General features: G+C 41.7%; 1 protein-coding gene across 1 annotated transcript in view; it reads left to right on the top strand.

Moving 5' to 3' along the window:
• Window positions 1-27,514, top strand: part of LOC126355430 (uncharacterized) — a 1,825,973-nt gene that overhangs the window by 1,157,841 nt on the left and 640,618 nt on the right. The window contains exon 5 of the mRNA XM_050005738.1: window positions 20,498-20,657. Within this exon, the coding sequence (XP_049861695.1) occupies window positions 20,498-20,657 (160 nt within the window). The remainder of the gene's footprint in view (window positions 1-20,497; window positions 20,658-27,514) is intronic.

Here is a 27,514-nt window from a genome sequence, read left to right on the forward strand (position 1 = left end):
GTATGAATATCAAGAGCTCAGATGGTAGCCCAGTCCTAAGCAAAGAGGGGAAAGCACAAAGGTGGAAGGAATATATAGGGGGTCTATACAAAGGCGATGTACTTGAGGACAATATTATGGAAATGGAAGATGATGTAGATGAAGATGAAATGGGAGATACGATACTGCGTGAAGAGTTTGACAGAGCACTGAAAGACCTGAGTCGAAACAAGGCGCCGAGAGTAGACAACACTCCATTAGAGCTATTGAGAGCCTTGGGAGAGCCAGTCCTAACAAAACTCTGCCATCTGGTGAGCAAGATGTATGAGACAGGCGAAATACCCTCAGACTTCAAGAAGAATATAATAGTTCCAATCCCAAAGAAAGCAGGTGTTGACAGATATGAAAAATTACCGAACTATCAGTTTAATAAGTCACAGCTGCAAAATACTAACACAAATTATTCACAGACGAACTGAAAAACTGGTAGAAGCCGACCTAGGGGAAGATCAGTTTGGATTCCGTAGAAATGTTGGAACAAGTGAGAGAAACTAACCTTACGACTTATCTTAGAAGAAAGATTAAGGAAAGGCAAACCTACATGTCTAACATTTGTAGACTTAGAGAAAGCTTTTGACAATGTTGACTGGAATACTCTCTTTCAAATTCTAAAGGTGGCAGGGGTAAAATACAAGGAGCGAAAGGCTATTTACAATTTGTACAAAAACCAGATGGCAGTTATAACAGTCGAGGGGCATGAAAGGAAAGCAGTGGTTGGAAAGGGAGTGAGAAAGGTTGTAGCCTCTCTCCAATGTTATACAATCTGTATATTGAGCATGCAGTAAAGGAAACAAAAGAAAAATACGGAGTAGGTATTAAAGTCCATGGAGAAGAAATAAAAACATTGAGATTCGCCGATGTCATTGTAATTCTGTCAGAGACAGCAAAGGACTTGGAAGAGCAGTTGAACGGAATGGAAAGTGTGTTGAAAGGACAATATGAGATGAACATCACAAAAGCAAAACGAGGATAATGGAATGTAGTCGAATTAAGGTGGGTGATGCTGAAGGAATTAGATTATGAAACGATACACTTAATGTAGTAAAGGAGTTTTCCTATTTGGGGAGCAAAATAATTCATGATGGTCGAAGTAGAGAGGATATAAAATGTAGACTGGCAATGGCAAGGAAAGCGTTTCTGAAGAAGAGAAATTTGTTAACATCGAGTATAGATTTAAGTGTCAGGAAGTCGTTTCTGAAAGTATTTGTGTGGAGTGTAGCATTGTATGGAAGTGAAACATGGACGATAAATAGTTTGGACAAGAAGAGAATAGAAGCATTTGAAATGTGGTGCTACAGAAGAATGTTGAAGAGTAGATGGGTAGATCACGTAACTAATGAGGAGGTATTAATTGGGATTGGGGAGAAGAGAAGTTTGTTTCACAACTTGACTAGAAGAAGGGATCGGTTGGTAGGACATGTCCTGAGGCATCAGGGGATCGCAAATTTAGTATTGGAGGGCAGCGTGGAGGGTAAAAATTGTAGAGGGAGACCAAGAGATGAATACACTAAGCAGATTCAGAAGGATGTAGGTTGCAGTAGGTACTGGGAGATGAAGGAGCTTGCATAGGATGGATTAGCATGGAGAGCTGCATCAAACCAGTCTCAGGAATGAAGACCACAACAACAACAACGCTCATGAGCTATTTAATTAGAGGCTGATATTTTCTTGGAAAAATGGAAAAGAAAACAGAGAATCTCTTACGTGACGCTGAGTAAACAGACAAGAGAGCCAATTATGACGTTGCTCTTGATAATGGAAGCAAGAATTAAGAGAAATCGAGATACTTTCATATTATTTATCGCCTTGGAAAAGCGTTCTAAGATGTGAAATGGTGGAACATGTTCACAATTCTGAGAAAACAGGAGTAAGCTGTAGGAAAAGATGGGTAATAAATGATACGTACCAGATCCCCAAGAAGGGAAAATGAAAATGGAAGACCAAGAAGGACATTGCTGTCCTCAATGAAAATGAAGAACAACGACGGGATCTAGTGAATCGATTGGACAGGGTGAGGAGTAAACAATATGGATTGAGAGATAATCGAAGAAAGACCAAAGTAGGAAATAGTTGCAGAACTTTGATTAGCGATAAGAAGTACGTTAAACTTTTGCTCCTGCAGGGCTTTCCTGGCCAAGAGAAGTCTACTAGTATCAATAATTGACCTTGATCTAAGGAGAAAATTGCTGAGAATGATTGTTGGGAGCACAATATTGTCTAGTAGTAAATTCTGGACCATGGGAAAACCAGAAGATATTCAAAACTTTTTGGATACAGTTCTTCAGTCTCATGTTGAAAATTAGATACCGTAATAAGGGATGAGTATGTGCTCCGTATAATCGGCGAAGATAGGAACATGAGGAAGACACTGACTCTCCATGGTACTAGAAAAAATGTTTCAAATGGCTCTGAGCACTATTGGGACTCAACTGCTGTGGTCATTAGTCCCCTAGAACTTAGAACTACTTAAACCTAACTAACCTAAGGACATCACACACATCCATGCCCGAGGCAGGACTCGAACCTGCGACCGTAGCAGTCGCACGGTTACGAACTGCACGCCTATAACCGCGAGACCACCGCGGCCGGCTCCACGGTACTAGAGGAAGCTGTAGAGCGCTAAGATTGTAGGCAAAAACTCGGAGTGAAATACATCGAAATGAAAGAGCCCGCGAAAGTAAGGTGCGAGAGTATACACATTTCCACATAAGCGGACTTCACAAGGGGCTCCTGGTAGCAAATAAAAGCTGTCGAAGCGTGACCAGAGCTGTCGGCTATGCTACCGTTACCGCCGGTGACGACAGCGCCAGGCTTGAGTCGGTCGGTAACTCAGCCTTGACCTCTTGCACGTAAGAAGATGTAAGAATAAAGCCATGCACAGCTAACTCGACAGTTGATATTAGTATCGATCACTCGGTGGCCCTTCATGACTCCACACCTTACCAACGTTTAGCCTGATTGAAATTCCTCTTACAACAGGTAATTCGAGGCGTTGGGTGTAACAGGTACTCTGAGACCAAAAGGTTGGCAGTGGACAGGGAGCTGCGACAGGCTACATCACACTAGTCTGCGGGCTGATGGCCTGAAAAGAAAAAAATGTTTCGGAGAAAGTTTAGCCTTTTTACCACGGAAATGGGAATATTTCGGTTCGCCATGTGACGTGGATGTTTTTCAAACTTTCACACCTGTCAGAGTGATAACCGGGTACAAGATGGGCACAACTAAGTGATTTCAAAGCATCTGATCGCATCCGTGTGATGGCAGTTTCCCTGTCTGAATTCATACCGATGTTACATTTACGTCTATACTCTGGAAGGTACCATGCGGTGTGTGGTGGGGGAGAGGTGGGTGCTTCATGTACTACAATCATATCCCCTTTTTCTGTTCACATCGCAAATGTCTCGCGAGAAGAAAGACTACCGGTAAGCCTTTGTGTGGGCTCGAACGTCTTTAATGTTATTTTGACGGTCTTTTCGCGAGATATACGTAGAAGGAAGCAGAATATTTGTTAACTATTCTAGAAACGCATGCTCTCGGAACAGTGAACCACACCTTGATGCAGAACGCAGTGTCACCCTCTGGACTTAATTGATCATGTCATTGACGGTTTCGTGATTACCAAATACACCTCTAACGAAATGCGCTGCTCTTTGTTGGATCTTCTCCATTTCCTCTATCAATCTTATCTGGTAGGGCTCCCATACTGAAGAGCAATATTTAAGTTTTGGTCGAATGAAATTTCATAAGTTATCTCATTTTTCGACAGAGAAAATTTCCTTCGGGTTCTTCCAAAGAATCTCAGTCTAGCATCTGACTCTTCGATTGATTTTAGGTGGTCGTTACACTTTAGATCTCTTCGTATGCGTACTACTAGATATTTTATGGAAGTAAATGTTTCCAATGATTATTCTTCAACCGTGTAATCATACAATAATGAGTCTTTTTGTCTTTCTGTAGATACACAATACGTTACACTTATTTTTATTATGGTTACCTGACGTGATCATTCAGTACAGGAGGCGTTCTATAACTTTGTATCGTAGACTTCTTTTCAAAATAAATTTCTTTGTTATGATCGCTATGTGAACACGATTACGGAGTTACTATATTCGATAATATGTGTGGCAATCCTCAGATCCATGAAACAGGGTAGTAGTATCTACATCAAACAATGCCTACAGCTGTCCGTCATAAGACGATAATACGATACGCACAAAAGGGTCGAGTATACGTGGCATGTTGCTGATGTAATCATTGTACTATGTAGCTTCCACAATCCTGTTTTATAGATCTGAGGATGGCAATACATAATGTCGAAATTAGTAATCCAGCAATTTGTTCCCATAGCTATCTGGGCAAATAAATTGGTTTTCAAAACAAGAATGCAATAATTTACGTTGAGAATCAATTTCCAATACCTGCACCAAGTGCCGGTGATCTGCAGTTCTTCGCGCACTTTCTAGTGTTGCGACTTTTATGTATACAACACCATCATCCGCAGAAACTGTTATGTCATTTCCAGTGTTGCCTATCGTGTTATTTATATATATATACAGTCAAAAGTAACCGAACTATAACACTTCCATGCAGTACGCCCGAAATTACACTGATGTTCAAAATTAAAGCAACAAACTGTTATTTCCCTATCCTGTGTCTAATTCACGATAAAATCATACGAACTGTCAACAGACGTCGTTACAATCATGTTCTGCACGGAAGATGGAATTTCGATCAACGAACAGCCACGCCAACAACGACGTTAGGGCACCTATTAAGTGGGACAGTGTCTACAGGGTAGTCCCATACCCACAATCGCTGTGTACGTAGTCACAGACGGTGCAGTATGGCACAGAGAAAGATGCCTACAGACTCTCTGCTGTGGAGGGCCATAGGAAGAATGGATGCAGGAGATGGCCCAATGGCTTAATGTGAATCGGTCTGTTGTTTCTCGCATGAGATGACAGATCGAAACTATATCCCAGAGACCTGGACCGGGCAGACTATACGTGACATCAGAAAGAGAAGACCGTTGTTTGGCTGTAAGGACACGACGATATCGTCTTAGTACTACACAGCAACTGGCATCTTACCTCTCGGCATCCTCTGGATGTGTTTCATCAAGGCAAGCTTCAGCAGAGTGGTCTTTATTGTTGGAGACCTGCTGTCTGTTTACCTCTGGGGAGTCCTCACAAAAGGGGAAGTATAGAGTGGATCAGTCAACGTGCCACCTGGACCGTCGAACAGTGGGCCAATGTTCTTTTCACGGATGAGTCCCGATTTGCTCTGGAGAGTGATTTTCGACGGATTCGCTTCAGGATGGCCCTTGGAACACGATTTCGGCACCCAGGCATTGTGGAAAGAGATCGATATCGAGGAGGATTATGTTAACCACTCGAAGACGTGTTCGAGAAATAGTACTGGTGAATCGGCAAGATTTAACTGCTGTTAGGTACCTTAAGGAGATCTTGGGAACTCACGCGCGGTTGTTGCGAGGTGCTGTAGACCCTGACTTCGTATCGATGTACAATATTTATTTATTTATTTATTTATTTTTTTTTTTTACGGAAGATATAGCACGCATTGTGTGGCCTGCTCACTCTCTCTATTTGAATCACATAGGACATGTCTGAGCTGCAGTAGGGAGAAGGGTGCATCATGTCAGCATTCATCAACAACTCTCCAAGACTTACGAGCAGCCCTGCAGGAGAATGGGCGTTATTGCCTCAACATGAGATTGGTGACATCATTCACAGCATGTCCCGTCGTTGTCAGGCATATATTGGTACCAGAGTTGATCTCACCCCATACTTAGCATATTAACTAGTTATCAGATGCTTGGGCAAATCCGTTAAGTTCGGAAAAAAATGCATAATATTTTTGTCTACCGTTATGCATGTTGCAGTTAATTACGTTCTGTATTTTTAAATTGTTTTTACTTTACTATCACCTGTTTATACTACTTTGTGGGAAAATGATCACATCATTGCAAAATTTCCTTTTGTTGCTTTAATTTTGGGCATCAACGTACTTAGAATTGGATCTGTTGTTCTGTTTGTTAGAAAATTATCACACTAATCACGCATTTGATCTGATATTCCGTATGCTCCCATTTTGTTCATTAGATGGGAATGCGGAATTGTATCGAACGCCTGCCGGAACTCAAGGAACGCCGCATCTCGCTCGAAGCTGGCTTTCTGGCTCTCGTGGGTAAACGGAGCGAACTGGACTTCACGATTGTTGTCTTTGGAATCAAAGTTGGTTTCTAGAAACGAGATTTTCGTTGATCAGAAATGTCGTAGAACATGCTCCAAAATTCTACAACAGACTGACACCAGAGCTGCATTTTTTTCAGTCATCATCATATACAGTGATCTTCCCTCTGTTGAGCGATTTCAGTGACTTTCTATAATATGGTCCTTAATACAATACCAATAATTTTGTCATTCAAGCGACGATTTAAAGGAGGCAATGTAGTGCGATATTATTTTGTGAAACATTTTTGAAAAAAGACATTTAGTATTTCTGTCTCTTCTGTGTCTCCTCCTGCTCACTGCGAGTATAGTCACAGAGTATCTGGTAGATGGCTTCGATCCGTTTAGTGATGTAACAAAAGACCAGGACTTCTTAGGATTTTATGTCAAGTCGGTAGATACAATTTTACTTCCGAAGTTGTTGAACACCTCATGCATGGCTCTTCTTACACTAATTATGGCTTCGTTTAATTTGTTTGTCTGTGAGCATTTGGCTAAATTTAATTTTGCAGTAAAGCTCTCTATGTCTTTTGCAGCACCTTTCTAATACACCATTCTAATACGGCGTATGTTTCTCTTACTACTTTGGTCTGTCTAAAGTTACCCTGTGCCACTGTGGTAATGCTACCCCCGGAGTACCTTGAATCCACTGTCGTGGGTAACAACGCTGTTGCTATTACAGTCGCTGCCGACTGCAGCTTTAATTTAGTAGTGGTTACGCGGGACACAGCTCGGCCCATCAGTGGTCACCGCAGAGCTGGACGTAGTGCAACTGGTGAACAGCGTAGCGACTCCGTGCCAACTCACCAACTCTTCATTGTGGTGGATACGAAAGCACAGTGAAAACTTCTGTTCAGTGCAAAACCAGGGGCGCAGGTAAAAGAACTGATGTCGGGACACCACTGTACGAGACACGAGATACGGAAACAGGTCGCTCTCTACATCCATTCTAAGATGAGTTGCATAAGTGTTTTGTTTTAAGTCTTCTTTGTAGACTCATTGTATTTTCCTAGCTTTCTACCAGTTAAACACAGTCTGACCTCGTGCTTTACCTACATCTACATCCATGTCATCATTCCGTTTCTGACCCCTGGACCCCGTTATTTGTACCAGATGACTGATTTCAGTTGTGACTTATTGTGACTGTAATCATAGGTCACGTCGCTTTTTGTATTTTTTGAAGAGCTTATTCTTACATTTCTGAACAACTGAAGTATGTAGTCAATTTTTCAGCCACTTCGATTTTTGTCAGGAGAGAATATTTTGGCAGCTTTTATCAGCCAGTGTACCATAACCCGAAAAACGTATACGTTACTATGAATATCGCGTGCCAGGTGGTTATTATACGTAACGGATACAGGCAGCACTGCACTTGCCTCTACATTTCACAATTTAGACTGATGAGTCGAAATACTCGTTATCACATGTAGAATATGGAGGCATCGGAAAACACATGAAACCATCCTGCTTACGAACGTCCACCCTTCCCACAGCTGGGAAACGTAGTTTGGTGCAGTGCGAATTTAGATAGGGCGAGTTTAGGCAGTCCGAGTTTAGACAGGTGAAAATGCAATTCCTACCATCATCTTACAGCAGCGAAAGCTGCAGGAACCTACCTTCTGATTATGAGAATCAGTTTGTACGCACCCAGATGGTGACCTGCACTGTCAGAGAGACGTCCATCTCTGTAGGATTGAGTTAGAACGATCTGCAGTATACTCTCAAGACGGAAGAGTTCTTGAGTGGCGGGTTAGGTCACCTGATCTAAATACTTACGAGAGTGTCAGGGACGCCATCAAGCAGAGTGTGCATACCTCGGACCCAGCTACCAGCAAACTCTGCTAGCTTTTGGGCGGCCGTTGGTCGACGGTGTATCAGAGAGGCTCCGTACACTTTCGGCATCTGCAGACCACACCGTGTCGTCACCATCATCACGTCAACAAGCACACGATTACACAAAAGTATCTCCGAGGTTTCAGATGATGACTTCAGGATAAATACATACGTTTCATTAAGTAAAGTATCTCTTTAAATTGGAATTCACATTCCAGGTATTCAATTCCAGCAGAATTTGTGGTATTGAAAACGGCACTACGTGCATGCATTATATTGGAGACGCCATTACCTCACCCAACAACGTCGGTCGCCCAATGTGGAAATTGGTTTATTGGGTGACATATATGAAGGCGTTTAAATGTATGTGAATTCCTAAGGGACCAAACTGTTGATGTCATCGGTCCCTAGACTTACACACTACTTAAACTAACTTACGTTAAGAACAACACACACTCATGCCCGAGTGAGGACTCGAACCTCCGACGGGAGAGGCAGCGCAGTCCGTGACATGCCGCCTCAAACTGCGCGGCCACACCGCGCGGCTACAAAGCCGTGAACTTACTTAATACAATACAGAACGAATGATTTGTGTACGTGTTGTCAGGCGCCTGCACCATTGCGCTGCGTCTTGCAGCTGCACTACGGTACTTGTGTAAGTAGCGTGAACAAAAGAACGCTATGTATAAGAGGCGTGAAACACACATTGAATGTATCCCCACGGCTAAAATAGCCACACGCACACTGAATAAGAAAATGCTATCTGACATTGAAATCAACGTTATGACGGTTAATCGATTTCAGTCTAATGAGTCATCGTCAGAATAACACACTTCTTATAAAAGTAACCATTCATATTTTCCTCTGCTAATTGAAAATAAGGGTAAAATCCACTATGTTTATGTAACTATAACGAGGGCTAGACGAAGTCATGATGTGTAGCTGTGGTAGTATATTATGATGGTAATTAGAGTCGAAACTGGCTAATTTTTATGCATAGCTAAATAAACTTCCAAAATCTTCGACGCCTGCGCCAATTTACTTTTGATATATTCTTTGTTGTGGTCATTCTATTGTTCCCATTAACTTTTATAGCATTTTTAATACACAGACAGTATGTTTTGTTCTTCTACTTTTCATGGTTATCTGCCTTTTGAGTGTTGTTCTAAACTAGTATTCGGTGTGAGTAATTCCTTCCTCACTTGGGCTCTACGTCTTTTTCTTTTGTGACTTTCATTCTCTGCTTCAAGGAACAGAGCAGGTGTTTAACATCCCGCACCTTAAAAGGCAACAGTTATTTTCAGCTGTACGTCCATGTAGGCTATAAGTGAGGCGGAGTAAATGTCAAATCATAATATTTTGGAAGGGACTCTCAGTTCTGGATATGGCTGATAACCAAGGGAAAGCTCCTAAAAGCCTTGGTCGGAATCGTGGGACTGGATCTATTTCGAATTACTTATGGGAAGCTCTTATCAGTTGTCCTAGGCAAAAATAAGAATGTAGTGCCTATTTGGGTGATTGTATGGATGTACGTGTGTGTGTGTGTGTGTGTGTGTGTGTGTGTGTGTGTGTGTGTGAATCTGTATGAGGCTCTGCGATTTCCCACTCGCGCCTAAATCTCTTGTGGGAAACTTTGCACATACGCACTGCAAACAGTAGGTGAGACTAGACACTCTTTGTATAGCATGAAAGGTCTCTGTTGGATTCCTTTCATGTTAATTTCTTAAATATGTTGCCATTTATGGCACAAATTCCTCTTCTAAATTCACTGTGGTGTTTCTGACTATCTGGGAGGAGACAGAGCAGTGTTACTTTTCCACATAAACAAGAACGATCTGTCACACTACTACACTTTAAAACACAGTTTATATGCAGTTCATGTCACACAGTCTCATACGGAACCTACATCCGCTTTCTTTTATGTACTGTATATGATAAAATACTGTCATCCCCCTTCCCTTCTGTGTGAGAGGATGAATGAGCAAATGTATTTCTAGTTGCATGCTTGAGTGTAGCATACAAGCCTGTCTGCTAGAGAACAATAGGACCAACGTCGGAACAGGTAGCTATGCTTTCTAAAAGCAAAGAGGTTTCTATCCTTAGTATGGTTCTGTCCGTCCCTTGTCATGTTGGTATAGGAAGCTGCCCCTCTGGTCACTTCCGTTTTGTATCGGGAAGTACGCTCGGTAGGAGCGCAGGTCAGTCTGTCCGCGGCGAGCGTCTGAAGTGGTAAGATCTCCGGCTAAGCGCGTGTCTGCTAAGTCCGCAGGACAATGGATTTCTTAAGTTCAGCCTAACTGAAAATTTAATCAACTTTATTTCAGGTTTAGCCCTAAAATATCTAATGTTATCTTAAGTTGCACCGCAGTGTATTACGAGTGCGAACTTCAGATTATTTTACAGTAGTTGCTTTGTCACTAGTTTGTGAGTAAAGTGGAACCACGTGTTGATCAGTAACTCTAACTAAGATCATCAATCTTAAATGCGAATGTGCGTAAGATTATAACGTCTCGCCTTAACAATATTTTTCAATATAGCAACTTTTCTTTATGTTCAATCCACGTGGGGTGTACTTCGTGAGACCAGTACCACGTGCTTATACAATTGTTTGACCCATCAGGTTAATAGTAAGACGATAGTAACCAGTTCGAGGTTTTTCTTTTGTAAATTGTTTTTCGATCCAATTTATTTTAATTATCAAAATTATTGTGGCATTACACTCTTTGTGTAAAGCAAGTTAACCACGTGAAGCATGTGGTGTAATCATCGAAGTAGCTCTCAGCTATTCTTTTCGGGAAGATTTCACAGAGAGTTAGTATGAATTTCGTATACCAGGGTGTGGTAATTACATGACGGACAGGATTGCGTTACGAACGTTACTTCTTTGGGTGAAAATTGAATCGGTTGGTTGTGGTTAATTTCCTCTTACATATGTTTCAATGTTCTTCGTGTGTTATTTTATGAATGTAGTGTTGTATGCAGTCTCCCAATCTTGGCTCCCTATTTGATGTGTTCCGTAAGATTACAAACTCACATTTTCACAATCCAAAATAAGGCACCAGCTTAGTTATGACTCAAGTTTAATATGCTGAAATTTCAATGATCAATGTTAAAATAAATTTCCAAATATAAACTGATTTATTTATTTTTATTTAAATTCTCTTTTTTATATATGTATCACCGGTTTTCGTATGACTATTAAAAGATTATAATTAATGGTAGTCTGGTTGGAAATTTGGTGAGCTAGATTGGATACCTGGTGAAACAGTTGCTCAGTAATGCAACGTTAACTTCCTCAGATAGCTCACAGCTTTTAACACTCTTTTATTGTCTATGAGCACCGCTTTTACATAACAAATTAAAGCGACAACATTACAAGCACATCAACCCGATCATATTGGACCTGCAACCCTAATCAACTGTACAGCCACAAGAAACCAGCATGCAAGATGTAGCCAGTAAAATACTAGTATCAGAAGTGCATGCTATTACAGACAGATTTAATATCATTTTTAAAAGTAGTTTCCCTTTAGAAACACGACAAAATCGATCGGCCCTAACGCCGTGCCGGTGACGCTGGATGAATCTCCCCCCCCCCCCCCCCCCCTCTTCCCTCTCTAGCAGGGCTCGGCAGCCGCAGTGGCTGCCCCGCGCTACCTGTTGCTGGTGCGTCACGGCCGCTGTCACCAGAGAGCAAACAGCTATCAGCCCGCGAGATGCGGGGTCGCATCCCGGGCCGGGACAGCAAACACACCGTGTACACACCCAACTCCAATGACGCCAGACGATAGTCGTGCCATTCACGTTTATGTAATGGCGTCGTCAGTATGTTACAGTCAACGAACGGCGATCGTCAAATAATGTTGGATATTACGAATAGTTTCGCAAACACCAGGAGCAAAATCTGAGTAGTAATTATCCTCATACAACAGAGCTGTCTCATAGCAAAACATATTTTTGCAAATGTTAGCATGCGAAACCCCGTTACAGATTGTCTGAACGGTAGGGGAGGTGATACTGCACATCACATTCTTCATTAAATTTTATTCCAAATGACATCTACACCAACAACAGTAGTATTTGTAGTTATTCGTAAGATTAGCATAATATGAAAGTTTAAAATCGCCTATATCGGAACGAAAAACCTTCTGTCAGATACCGAAGTGGCTTGCGTAATATATATGCAAGGATGCTGTGTTCTTCTTAAACACTGGGCAGCCGCTATTAGAATCTTCAAATGATTAAATGGAGGCTCTTATCAAATTGGGAATTACTTCAGCTTCAGGAACACGAAACTCCCTAAGAAATTAGTGTGTCTGAATGGGACTTGAACTTGGATTTCTGCATGACATCTATACCAACAACAGTAGGATTTGTAGTTATTCGTAAGATTAGCATAATATGAAAGTTTAAAATCGCCTATATCGGAACGAAAAACCTTCCGTCAGATACCGAAGTGGCTTGCGTAATATATATGCAAGGATGCTGTGTTCTTCTTAAACACTGGGCAGCCGCTATTAGAATCTTCAAATGATTAAATGGAGGCTCTTATCAAGTTGGGAATTACTTCAGCTTCAGGAACACGAAACTCCCTAAGAAATTAGTGTGTCTGAATGGGACTTGAACTTGGATTTCTGCCTTTCTCAGGCAGTGCGATTCCGGGTAACTAAATATTCTGCACAATGTGATGGGTACAGATTTGTGAGATGCGTGCCGTAATAAACGGGGACTGATTGTCAGCCTGATAGTGTACGATGTGTTACATTGTTGTTCCACTGTTGTGCCAGAGCAGAGGAGTAGGCGGATCTGGCGTGCAATCCCGCTTGGATGAGATGCTGGATGTGTCAAATTCTCTCACGCTGGTAATGCGCCGTTTTTCAAATTCACTGATTTGACAGTACGGTTCTCGCATACGTCTGCGAGTCGTCCAGCACGTCTGTTCATGTCAAACTAATCCGTTACCTCCGGTTTTTAGCGACAACAAGAGCGACAGGCACATTTTACCGGTAGGTGGCGTTGCACCGTGATATCAATGTTGAACTTGAACTCACGGGCCGATACGGTTCAAATACTAATCATTTCAGCAGAACATACTAATGTACATGTCCTCTCTCTAGTCATTCAAGGTGATCTGTTTTTTTTTCTGAACATGAGTGTGTACATAATAATATCTCTTTAGAACCTCTTTAAAAATACAAAAAGTTATTCAGACTTACAGGATTACACATAGTGGCAGAGACACGTTAAAATATATCCGAAACGCGTCAGTCAAATAAAAAATTTCCCCTCCGTAATATTTCAAAACATGCACAGCATGGCTGTTGTCAGCCGGTATTTCGTCACCAACGTGCGCTAGCGTAACGTGCGCAACGCATGGGCTAAAGAAAGCTTTTGCCATAAGATATTAGGTAATCCCCATAGACATGGTGACCGAACTAGTGCTGCAATCCGGAAAACGCCTCGTAATGATCTTTCCTTTTGTTGCACTGTTTTCCATGTATCGGAACACACATCACTTCTGTTAATACTCAGCACATGCCCTATTAATGATAACAAAGCTCATGCTGTCTCCTCTGCAGCAGTGTCTAATCTTCTTGCGTTCTTTGTCCGCGTCAGTGTCTCCTCAAACCTCGGAGAAGCTGCCGCGTAAGCGGAACTGCGAGACAAACAATGGGGAGAGCAGTCTTGTGAATTGTGCCAGCTCCGCGGCGCGCCCGTCCGCCCAGGCTCTCTTCGCTGTTTGTTGGTCCCAAACAATAGCAACCGGCGCCAGCCATTAGCCTGTCGTCTCCGCAGAGAGGCTCGTCACCATGGAGACGGCATGGACCTGCTACACTCGCCGAAAGAGCGCTCCCCATCTCGGCAAGATATTTTTCCTTTGCGTTTTGCGCGAATAAGGGCAAATATCTTATGAGAATTACTAGTATTATCATTACAACAACGCAGTATGCTGATGTAAATTTGTGTGTATTGTCAATGTGGCATTTGGAGATAAAAACACTAGTCCTCATTACTAGGAAGTTATGTCAGAGACGGCAAAGGACTTGGAAGAGCAGTTGAACGCAATGGACAGTGTCTTGAAAAGAGGAAATAAGATGAACATCAACAAAAGCAAAACGAGTATAATGGAATGTAGTCAAATTAAATCGGGTGATGCTTAGGGAATTAGATTAGGAAATGAGACACTTGAAGTAGTAAAGGAATTTTGCTATTTAGGAAGTAAAATAACTGATGATGGTCGAAGTGGAGAGGATATAAAATGTAGACTGGCAATGGCAAGGAAAGCGTTTCTGAAGAAGAGAAATTTGTTAACATCGAATATAGATTTAGGTATCAGGAAGTCGTTTCTGAAAGTACTTGTTTGGAGTGTAGCCATGTATGGAAGTGAAACATGGACGATAACTAGTTTGGACAAGAAGAGAATAGAAGCTTTCGAAATGTGGTGCTACAGAAGAATGCTGAAGATTAGATGAGTAGATCACGTAACTAATGAGGCGGTATCGAATAGGATTGGGGAGAAGAGAAGTCTGTGGCACGACTAGAAGAAGGGATCGGTTGGTAGGACATGTTTTGAGGCATCAAGGGATCACAAATTTAGTATTGGAGGGCAGTGTGGAGGGTAAAAATTGTAGAGAGAGACCAAGAGATGAATACACTAAGCAGATTCAGAAGGATGTAGGTTGCACTAGGTACTGGGAGATGAAGCAGCTTGCACAGGATAGAGTAGCATGGAGAGCTGCATCAAACCAGTCTCACGACTGAAGACAACAACAACAACAACATGCGTGTCTTCAGCACGTTGGTTGCAAGGCTGGATTCCTACGCCATATCCTGGAAGTCCTCCATAAAGAAACTGGCGACGATGGGTGATAAAGAGACCATGAGTTTGCTTAATGAAAAATGGGATGAAGAGTTGATTAAGCTTTGTCGTCATGTGCTGACATGCATGAGTTTTTCACATAAGAGCAACATTTTGTAACAGAATGGCCCAGAGGCTGTGGGTAGCCCGACTGGGACGGTTTAATCGAAGTCCTGGACATTTGATGGCTGTTTTTAAGAAAATTGAATACTCTTAGAAGCCGATTCGTCGGCTTTACGAGAAGAGGAGCTGTAATCCATGATCTTTATCACTTATGCTGGTGCATATTGGTTAAGACTGGAAGAATTTTAACGACTTTTAACATTAAAAGTGTGTTTCCTTCACCTACCGAGATTAGGTACTACTCGGTACCGTGAAAACTGATTTGAGGCTCAGGAAGCTTGGAATATATAAAAGTTCATGTCAGCGTATGAAGGCATATGATTCGCACACTTCAGCACAGGTGTGTGGAACATACCCTCACACGCGGCGACAAAAGCCGGAAAGATTGTCGGTGGCGCAACACTGCCTAAACGACGGACACGGGATGAAATCTGACAACACTGTGATAACTGCCAACACTTCTGTCTTTTGGAACAGAGTTTATAAAAAAAACAATGGAAGTTAGGTTGTCAGTCAATTTGTTTAATAGACATAATGGTTTTCCTCTTAACTGGGAGCGGATCTCTGTGCTACCCCGGATCAAAACACAACGTTCTTCATTGCGGCCAGACGAGCATTTGAGTGCGATATATCGTTGCCACCGGCGTTCTACTAAGGGCGGGGTCATCTGCCCAGTCTTGGAGGGCAGCAGCTGTGATAAGCGGCGCAAGCGCCGTGTACAGTACAGAGACCAGTATAGGACGACGATTTACAGCCTTGGCATATCAGTTTTCAGTTGGACTCAGCAGCAGCAACGTTCTCCTGAAGACGGCGGACAGATAGATCGTCAAAACACTGAATCATGCTGATTTTATGATGCGACAGCAAAACCGATAAGACTATCAAGAATTATTACGCCGGGAAAGCCTACGAAGTCACACACTGTTAATCAATTACGGAGAGTACACCTGAGTGGCGATGACATTGTTGTGGCGGGAGTAGGTGGAGAGGGTGGGGCCGCCGGTGGCTGGCAGCTTGCGGCGCTCAGACGCCTGGTCGCGGCGGCTTTGTCCCGCGCCGGCCGGCCGGACGCACGGTTTAATTCTGCTGAGAGCGCGGCGCGGCGGCGCTGCTGGCTGCCTGGCGTGCCTGCCTGGCCGCGTTAAAAGCCGCGGCCGCGCCTGCGTGCGCTGCCCGCTCCGGCTGATATTAACGGACGTCGGGCGGGCGCCGTCCGCTACCCACTCTCCGCCTATTAAACGCCTCTTGCTCTGCTCTGGCGTGCCGTCGCTGCTGCTGCGACCGTCCGCGGATTTCGCAGGCCGCTCGTATTTAACTTTCCGAGAGCGCCACGTTTTATTAAGCGCAGCTTCATTACTGTCGTCTGTCTTAATTTACACCGCTGTTTTTTTATTAGAGGCGAAAACAAGAGCGACAATGACGTCACGTGTGTAGTGTCAACAATTTCAGTACAGTTTTGAAAAGAGATCGGTGGCGAAACGAAATGCAATAAAGGTCCGTAAGTGAACTTAGGGATTTTTCCCAAACTGGAAATAAGTACTTCTGCAGCAGTACCGTTTAGAGGAAAATTAGACGAATATTTTCACAAGGGGCATTTAGACCATGTAAGTTTCTTTATTTGTCTTTAAATGGTCTCTGTACATGGTTTCTATACAGTTGCTTAGAGTATTGTGCATCTTTCTATACATCTACTTAATTATCACATTACGTTGTAGCCGAGCGGTTCTAGTCGCTTCATTTCGGAACCACGTGGCTGCCAAGCAATAACAGCGTAAGTAGAAACAGGTTAATTGACGCTAACGAAAAAACTAGGTGAACGTCATCTGACGTAAAGCTTTGGTGGAGTGTGTTTTCTTGGATCTAAAACCTATTGTTCCGATTAATTACGTTGTAAAAATATATCATCACCCCGCAACTGCAATACTAGACAGTATAGTCTAGTATCTTTCCTTTACATATTCATGATACTAAATATCTGCCTCTTTCTCCTCTTTCCCCTTACGAATCTGTAGGAAACTACCCGGTGACTTGTGTCTGATAAAAATTACGCTCCATTGAATAGGACATTAACGCTTTATGCGTTCTTATTGTACTAGCATCTCCCTCGGCATAATCTAACTGTCTTCCTTCTGTAAAACACTGTACAAGTAACACTGTCCTGTTGTCAACTTTATTCCCTCTTTCCTCGTCCCATCAATTTCTGTCCTTCTTGTTCTTCCAGTGCATCCGTTAACTTCATTCTGCTATATAAATGTCTTTCCCAAACTAGTCTTTTTTCTAATGATCTTTTGACTTAATCTGTTCTGTCCGTGTTTTCTTATAAATAGATTGGTTTTTAGAGGTTATCCGCCATGGGAAAAACACAGTTTTATCATTTCCTCTATTAAAAAGACATATTTCGCAGAAATTTCAGTATCATTAGTGGGATTTTATTTTCTCTCTATAAAACAGGGAAACGTTCTTTCCTACTTGTACTCACATAAATTTTCATTTTTAAGACAGCATTTGCAAATTTGAAGTATTCATATATACACCTTTTTACAACATGCGGTTGTTTTCCTGCGTTTTAGGTTTTTTAGTGCAACTGTATTCTTTCACAGTTTGTCACCTGCAACTATATAGAACTTAATGTTACTGTTTAGTGCTCTTCTGTGTTATATGTATCTGGTTCTAAAGTTTCTCCTTGTCTGTCCTACATAAACTGATTTTCCACGCTTGCAAGACAGTTGGTAGATACCAAACGTGTTGTGTTTGTCTGTTTTTGTATTGGGGAAGGGAGGGAAAGATAAAATTGTGGTTTGTTCAAGGCGGACCCCTCCAAAAAAAAATCAATCTTTTCTTCTTCTCCTCCTCCAAATTTGGTTCCTTCTGTAACTAATCTGGAGCAGAAGGAGGAAAAGATTGATTTGTTTTTGGAGGGTGTCCCATACATTTCTGTTAGTATGTCGTTTCTCCAAATCGACGGAAATATTATGTGAAGAGCAAGATTGTTTAACGTAATGTTAGTAAGACTTACATTACTGTAATACCATGTGTCTGTACTACTACTACCACTGTTAGGTACAGCTCATTTACCTTGCATTGTCATTCAACAGCTCTGTGAAGTATGTCTAGTTAGATGTTGGACAGGTCCTCAAAGCCCTTATCTCCCCACGTGAAACAGTAGTTGGTGTATCCTTTACGTAGGCTTTGGACCAAGTAGATGACAAAATATAGAAGAATTGTCTTAGACTGCAAATATCTGGAATGGTTTCTCAGAAGAATATGTTCGCTTGCGAGGGTAGGCCTGTTTAGTCGAGGGATTTGGCTCTTCAGTGTTCACCAGATTTAACACCCCATGACTCTAACTTCATATATAAGAAAAGGTGTAGCTTAAAGTAGGTTTAGCCCATTGAAAACGTTCTAGCAGTCGTAAACCCATTCTGCAGACCTTCAAGGACTCGCTTTAGTAATAAAGTCAATAAATGTGCTATCTCACAGTGAAGCCATTGTGGAAATCTTCCAATAAAGCGCTGTAGCTAGCTTAATGTATTTTCAGTTACTACGACGTTTCCGTTACTGACATCATCAAAACTAAATATAGATCTTGTAACAGAAAACTCAGTATCATTTGCAATAAAACTAGGAACTTTGCAGTAAACACCCTGTCTAATAGGTTTTACTGTAACCGACTCCGAACTTTTAATCTGATGATGGCAGTACATGAAACATGGTAAAAAAATGAAAATATGTTAAGTCATATAAATGGCTCTGATACGCAAAAATTAAACTTCAGGGACGGACTATACACTTTTTGACTTCGTTCATTTACATAAAAGCAGATCAAGCCGTAAAATGAGATAGTTTCTGACTTGAACATCACGGCTTTTCATTACAGGGCAAGAACGTCTTCACATTCATCTGCATGTACATGGACATGCTGCAAAACACCCTGGCAGAGGGTTCATCGAACCATCTTCACAATTCTCTATTATTCCATTCTCGTATAGCGCGCGAAAGAACCCAGCACCTATATCTTTACATGCGAGCTCTGAGTGCCACATATTTTACTATGCTGATCGTTTTACCCAATATAGGTCGGCGCATTGGGAGGAGAAAGTTTGTGATTGAAATATCTTGAGAAGACTCCGCCGCAAGGAAAAATGCCTTTGTTGTAATGATGTAGACCCCAAATCGTGTATCATTTCAGTGACACTCTCTCCCATATTTCGCGATAATACAAAACGTGCTGCCCTTCTTTGAAATTTTTCCATGTATTCTGTCAATCCTTTCTGGTAAGGATCCCAGTATTCTAAAAGAGGACGGACAGGCGTAGTGTAGGCAGTCACTTTAGCAGATCTGCTATATTTTCTAAGTGTCCTGACAATAAAACGCAGCCTTTGGTTAGCCTTCCTAGAAACATTTTGTGTGTTCTTTCCAATTCAAGCTGTTCGTAATAGTTCTTCCTAGATATTTAGTTCAATTTACGTCCTTCAGGTTTGACTTACTTATCGTGTAACCAAAGTTTAACGGATTCCTTTTAGCCCTTATATGGATGACCTCATACTTTTCGTTATTTCGGGTCAATTGCCATATGTTGCCCCATACAGATACCTTTTCTAAATCGTTTTGCAGTTTGTTTTGATCTTCTGATGATTTTTCTAGTCCATAAGCGACACCGTAATCTGCAAACAACCTAAGAGGGCTGCTCAGATTATCTACCAAATGGTTAATATAAACAGGAAACAGCAAAGGGCCTATACCACTACTTTGAGGAACTCCAGAAATCGCTCATGTGGTATTTTTTTTCAATTAGTACGAACTGTGAGCTCTCTGACAAGAAATCATGAACACAGTGGCATAACTGATACGATATTCCATAAGCAGGCAATTTCACTACAAACTACTTGTGTGGTACAGTGTCAAAAGCCTTCTGGAAAACCGGAAATACGGAATCTATTTGAAATCCCTTGTCAAAAGCACTCAATACTTCGTACGAGTATATACTAGTTGTGTTTTAGAAGGACGTTTTCTAAAACCGTGTTCACTGTATGTCCGTTTTTGCGAGGTAATTCGTAATGTTCGAACATAATATATGTTCCAATATACTGCTGCATATCGACGTTAATGATACGGGCCTGTATTGTAGTAGATTACTCCTACTATTTTTCTTGAATAATGGTGTGACCTGTGCAACTTTCCAGTCTTTGGGTACGGATCTTTGGGTCTTTCGTCGAGGGAACTTCATTTAGGCCACCCTGAACCAAGTGTCTCGTACACTACCTAGAAAAGTTACTTTCCTAAACCGGTTGGCGGTAAGCCAGTTGTCAGTGATAAATCTAAGTAAACACACCAGTAGTAGAGCTGTCCTGCCAGTGTCTCACCGGCCTCCGCCGTCCTTGGTGTGTTGCAGGAAGCCGGAGCCGGGCAAGCCCGTGTGCCGCGCGGGTGCGTGCCGGGTCTGCCTCAAGAGCTTCAAGCCCGAAGACTTCTTCCGCACGTGCTTCGAGTGCACCCAGAAGGTGTGCGAGGACTGCGCCTCCTACTCCAAGCTCGACGAGAACCAGGACGAGGTGAGCGCCGACACACACTTGTTGTCTACCCTTCCTCCTGCAGACGCAGTTCCACGTTGTTTCCTACACTGTATCACTTTCATGGAACAAAGAAACTCGCGATAGATGACTCTGGTTTGCAGTTGTCCCAAGAAAACCTTGTTTCAGAGGGCACAAATTTTAAAGGTATTTTTTCGGATAATTACAACAAAGACTTTTCAGCTAGTTCGTATTTACCGTGTTACTGGTTGACATTGTGAGCGGTCACAGAAGTACAGGGTGTTTCAAAAAGAATTTACGCATTTCGAATGGATAATTTTATTAAACTTTAAGATATACGAATATGAAACTTTACACATATATTTACGAACCTCTCAAGTTCATATTACAGGTGTTCAATAAGTCCTCCATCAAAATCATATCTATACTCAAATTCCTCCATTGCTCGGGCAAGCCTGTCCTTCGTCACTGATGTTGTGGCAGTACGGATCTGGCTCTGCAACTCTTCCAGGTTCTATGGGAGCGGTGGTACATAAACGTTGTCTTTAACGAAACCCCGCAGGAAGAAGACAGAGGGTGTCATATCCGACAACTGTGAAGCCCACCTGATACATGCTAAGTCGCCAGCTCCTTGACGACCAATCCAACAGTTCGGTAGAGTTCCATTCAAGTATTCACGCACGTGGCGACTCCAGTGAGGCGGTGCCCCGTCTTGTTGAAAAAGAAGTTGTCTTCGTGCAGTCTCGGAGACAACCAGTTCTGTAACATAGCAAGATACTGCTGACCGTTCCCGTAATTCCATCAAAGAAGAATGGGCATATAATCGGGATATCGCACAAAACACATTGATTTTGGATGAATCTCGTACATGTTCAAAGGCTGCATTGGGTTTTGGAGGCCCCAAATTCAAACATTGTGTTTGTTTACCTGCCAACTAAAAAGGAAAGTCGCGTCATCACTGAACACAATGCATAGTCCGAAAGTGATATCATTGTTAGTAGGCCGCGCGGGATTAGCCGAGCGGTCTAGGGCGCTGCAGTAATGGACTGTGCGGCTGCTCCCGGCGGAGGTTCGAGTCTCCGTCGGGCATGGGCGAGTGTATTTGTCCTTAGGATAATTTATGTTAAGCCCCATAAGATTTCACACCCATTTGAACACGCCTATTGCCCGTAGCATCACGAATCTCGTTACAAAATGCCACACGTTTGCGTTTGTCATCAGGACGCAGAGCTTGTAACAGCTGTAACTGATACAGCATCATAACCAACAGACGTCTCAAAGAACGCCAAATTGTTGTTGTAGGCGATTGTAACTCCCGACCGGCACGACGAGCTGATTTTGAAGGACTACGTGGGAAACCGTTTTGAATTCGTGCCATATTTTCTTCAGGAGCACGAGGGCGGCCAGGACACTCCTTTACATACACTTCCTGTATCTAGAAACTGTCGATATCATCTGCGTGTGTTCCACCTATTCGGAGGATCAATTTGATACCTCAACCTGAAACGTTTTTGCGCTGTAATCACGGAATTGCATTTCGCAAATTCGGGAACAAAAAATGATTTCTGGTGCGGAGTGGCAATTTTAAACATATGACGGTTACCAAGAAATGCAAAAGACAACGGACATCTACTGGCTTTTAATATAAATTGGACCATGTATTCGTTTCTCTAATAGCCGATCCGCGGCGCGGTGATCGATAATTTGGACTAAATAATACTTTGTAATACGTATAATCTTTCTGAAAAACCCTGTATATTTACAAAGATGACTACAAATTTTCTACATCTCCTCCTAAACCAATGGGTTGATTTCAACTGAACTTGAGTGACATCGCACAAATTGTGTTGAAACACTCACTTCTGGGCTGAGGGTGGGGATGAAAAGAACTCAATAACGCCTGGAGGAATTTTAACCAAGTTTTGCAGATGGTTCATTACGTATTTGATTATTTGTATAAAAATTACGGCAGGGTAACATGTCTCTGCCACTCCTAGAGGAGAGGTTGGAGGCAAAAAGCTGTAACATGTAAGGATACTCGACAACGAGCAGTATTATTATCAAATCCCTAAATTTCCGATGTCACTTGGCTTATTGGTGATAGTACCTATGACGTTTCACCTTTAGGGAGACAGCGTTGAGCGGCGAGAGTGGGAATGCAGAGACAGTGACATATCATTATATCTCTGGAGCGTCTGAATCAGTATCTAGTGTACTTCGCACATGTACCTGACATCTGTAAAAAAAAATTACTGTCGCACTAAAGTATCCCTAGCACCAATGCGCCTCAGGGTGTAGGTGAAGAGGGTGGCATGAAAGCGTAACTCAGGAACTCCTGGAGCATATTCAACCAAATTTGGAATATTTTTGAAAAATGTCGTATTAACACCTTGAGCTACTGGTGAAACGCTTTATTTACACAATCAGCTTAATTCGACTGACTATCATCAGATTCTTTAAAGTATTCACACCATTTTAGGCGAAATGTCATTACCATCAAGTGATAAAATCTTGAATTAGACATTGTTTCATATCGTAATATAAATTACATCGGCAATCTATAAAAACTATACTAAGTAATGTACTCGTTCATATTTGTAGATTGAAAGTGTGATCTATATTACATTATAACAGTGTTTATTTCATAGCTTTATCATTTGAACATAACTATTAGATATTTGGCGTAATACGAAGGTGTCGATACTTCTGTCGACCTAATGATGGTCTGTTGACCATAACTCGTTGTCTAAATATAGAATTTTACCAGCAGTTTCACGTGGCAGTATGATATTTTTCAAAAATATGCAATCTGTGCGGCACCACCTTCTCAGCATACAAATTTGGCATATTTATTCATATAATCATACTGTGGGAGCAAGACATCCAAATACACATAGCGGCGGGAGGGGGGGCGGGGGGCAGGTGATTGTCGTGTTTCTTCCCCGTATTTACTTGATTTGGAATACTTTAAAAGCTTAAAGCGCAACCTGGCCCTTACCTGTCTTGTTCAGTGTGTCATTCACACCACAGGAACGAGCAGTGCAGAAAGCCGATAATTTTTTAGCGTGTTTTTGGGCCAAATATGATGCCACACGGCTGAACACCACAGATACATTTATCGTCCTCTCTGGACTCGCACGGTGTAGAATAGCGCAGGATCAGACATCAGCCAGAGACTGTTACTTTCTCGTAACCGCAATCAGTTAGTGTTGCGAAAATGCCTCATAGGAAATGGAAACCGACCTATCAGATTCGAAGTAAAGAAAAAAAGCGGAACTATTGCTGTCAAAACTCTTTGGTTTTTCATTTAAACCAAGACTCTTGCGATAAGCAAAATAACATAAAAGAAACGTAAATAATTGTCAAGAAACGAGATAGCATACTACTTTCACGTCAGAAAAATTTAACCTTTGTCCACGATCTAAGCAAACTTTAAAATTTCTTCAGGATTCAAATTAAACTACAGAGCGAAATTCTTTATTGATACAGATAAAGTATGTATTCAAATATGCGTGAAAAATGTAAAATGCCTGTGATATATGCAGGGCATTAGCAGGGTAAATGTAGATACTTTCATTGGTGACTGAGGACAGAATACTCAGAAACATTACATCAGTATTTACTTCGTTTGCAGACTAATGACTACAGCTATTGGGAGTAGAATGTTTTTAGATTGGTTACTGTCTCCAAGGACATGTTGTAAGAGCAACCCATTAATGCTTATTTTCCACTCGGCAGCAGCTCAGGCGTTGACATGTAGACGCGAGGACCCAAAAAAGTTAATCTATGCTACTGGCGTCGATCACTTATTGGCGCAGTTACGACCACGCAGAAAACATTAGGTAATGAATTATGTGATATATTTGCGGGAAGACTGTAGGAGACAGAGGAAAAGGAACTAACACACCGAAGTGGGTACACGTTAAGGTACCAATGATCACAAAGTCTACAGTTATACTCCTAACATCCTGTATATATATATGTAAAATATATCTGACATATGCGTGCACAAGCTGTGGTTAAAAGATTCTGTAAAGTTATTTCAGTGAAACTCTCATGAAAAATTTCAGTGGCTAAAGCTGTCTCAACCAACTAGTCATTATCACTAGGCTATAAGTAGTACTTGGCTGATGACGGCATCATAACATTCTACGTGTCAATGGTTTTAGTGAAATTTTTACTACCTTTGAAGCAATTATATGATTTGACTGAAATAAACTCCATACCTTTCAGCTAAACTCTGAAGATACCTGTTAATAAGAAACTCAGCTTAGAAGAAGAATTTATCCGTCGTGCTAATTTGGCTGGACATTAATAATATATCCTGGTGTTAACGGAAAATGTTGCAAAGCATTGTCATATGCTTGTTACAATGTGAGACCTGCACGCATAGTGTAATGCGCAGTACGCTGGTTTGAGAGACGGGATGATGGGCCTCAACCGGAACGCATACGAGCGGCAAATTAACGACCATGGTTTGGTGCAGCGGGCAGCCTGATCCTGACTTTTACGCCGGTTCTCAGGCTCGTTTAGGCAAATACTAACCTGGTCCCCAACTTCTGCTTCTGAGAATACGATACAGAAACAGTTAAAATACTATTACGCATAGAACGATTTTTAAATTCGTAGACCGATGGCACACACACGACTTCTCTTTTTTAACTAATCATTCGGGAGGACGACGGTTCAGTTCAGCGTCCGGCCATCCTGATTTACGTTTCCCGTGATTTCCCTGAATCGCTCCAGGCAAATGCCGGGATTGTTCCTTTGAAAGGGCACGGTTGACTTCCTTCGCCGTCCTTCCCTAATCCGATGAGTCCGATGACCTCGTTGTCTGGTCTCCTTCCCTAAAACAACCCAAATCTTGACAAATGTGGCGTCGGAAAGGACATCCGCCCATAAGGACAAACAAACAAAAAAATCCCAAATCCTTGAAAAAGCAGGCCCTGTGCTACATGGGGTAAACGATGGGATATGAAAGAGTGAAATACGCATGTTATAATGTGGGCCGCAAACAACGCTGCAGTTTGTGGAGGATGTGTTTCACCTCTAGGAAAATGTAAATATGCGCTAATATGCGTCCGCGTTTTATATTTCAGCGACATTATCGGCTGAAAAATTTAAGACCGTCGAAACAAACACATTACTTAAATCCAGTCACAAATAGTTTAGCTGGAGGGTATGTCTTATGTACAGGTAAATAGGGAAAGGTTAATAGGTGTGACCATGTGCCTTCTATGGATCTTATGTACACTGCGCTAAAATTTTCGAACTCGCTCTCGAAGACAAGTGGTGGCGAAATGCTTCTATACACCCTCTACCCTCCTTAAATAATTGCCAAGCCTACGATGTTTTGTTGTTGGTTGCGTTATCGCCTTCTGTGTTCATTGTTGACATGATGTTTGTTAGAGTCTCATAGTCCGCGCCTCGTGAACTAAGTACCTGTCAGTACCATAAAGCTCAAAATCTGTTCGCAAGAATGTGTCAGTTTTAATTTTTCATAGTTTGATGGAATTTTTAGTCGGTCTATGGAGGAAGGTGACAGTGATATAGATCAAAAGAAAAACGAGAAAGACGTCGATTTTACATTAACTAGTGATCACAGTTCAGCTATTGAATAATATTCAGTATTGTAGAACTTTCAGTATAATGTCGTTTATTGAAATTGAACTACACTTCTCGAAGTATCACTATATACACACGAAGAAAACAAATGACATGTAGACGACTATTCATTAAGAGCGTCGGTGATGTCCGTCGGAGCTGGTCCTAGATCGGCGAGCAACTGGCTGTACTGCTGCTGCGCTGGCCTTGTAAAGCCGGCAGAGGTCGGCGCAGTACTCTAACTTACCGTGTGTCTGTTCGCATTAGTCTCTAGCAAGTTCTGTTTATTTTGAAGAATTGTTTTCCCCTTCGTTGCGCCTGCAAGTGCTTGTGTATGTTATATGGTTCACAGGGGTGTCTTGAGTGTAGTCTGCGTGGCAGGTGCCGTCTGTGGCAGACGTAACAGCTATCGAACAAGAGTATCATTCAGAGAAAGAACTTCAGGAATGTTGTGATGCGGATATGTCTGTCTCTTCAATGAAATACTTGAAGCATCTGTTGAAATCGAATGTGTTCTGAGTTGTGATAAGAAAAATGTAGTTCAGAGCAATGAATCTCAATTTGACAGACTTTCTTTTCGTAACTGTAGGGTGGAATTTTTATGCGCAAATTTATATCCGGGAATTTAGATTTGTTTGGAAATTTATTTGCTATAGAGACTGTATATTTTTTCAGAATGTAAAATTCAGTACTCTAACAGTCACTTTATGTATACTATTTAAAAAACCACACAAAATTATTTGCTTTTATGTGATAGCAAAATGGAGCAGGCTTTGTTTAGTACAATAAAATAAACTAGAATATTTTTAATAACATTTAAATACTTCCAAAAATAAACATTATGTTTATTTAAAATTTCTAATAATTTTTGCCTTAAATCTCGGTTTAAACATTGCGGTTCCAGGGACCCCACCTCTTCGTACACGTTACAGAAAAGTCACCTTGCGAATCAAGTCTTAATAAAGTTTAGTTTATATTCTTTCAAATTCAGTGCGAATAAATTCATGAATATAAATTATACACACGACAATCTTCTAAGTTATAACAATTCCCGTTGGTATTCGTACTTGTCACTATTATTGCAAACTATTATCACTATAGTTACTGTCACTCTGGATTGTTCTTCCTGAAAAACAAAATACTATAGCTACAATTTCGTATATGACCATTACAGTTTCTTATCACTCACATGCGTTTAGGCTTACCTACTTCAGCCGTGTTGAGAAATAAAGCCACTTCAACAGTAAAATCCTTTTATACTTAGGTACCAGTTG

The sequence above is a fragment of the Schistocerca gregaria genome, chromosome 3 (assembly GCF_023897955.1).
Source record: "Schistocerca gregaria isolate iqSchGreg1 chromosome 3, iqSchGreg1.2, whole genome shotgun sequence".
In the NCBI taxonomy this organism is placed as follows: Eukaryota; Metazoa; Arthropoda; class Insecta; order Orthoptera; family Acrididae; genus Schistocerca; species Schistocerca gregaria.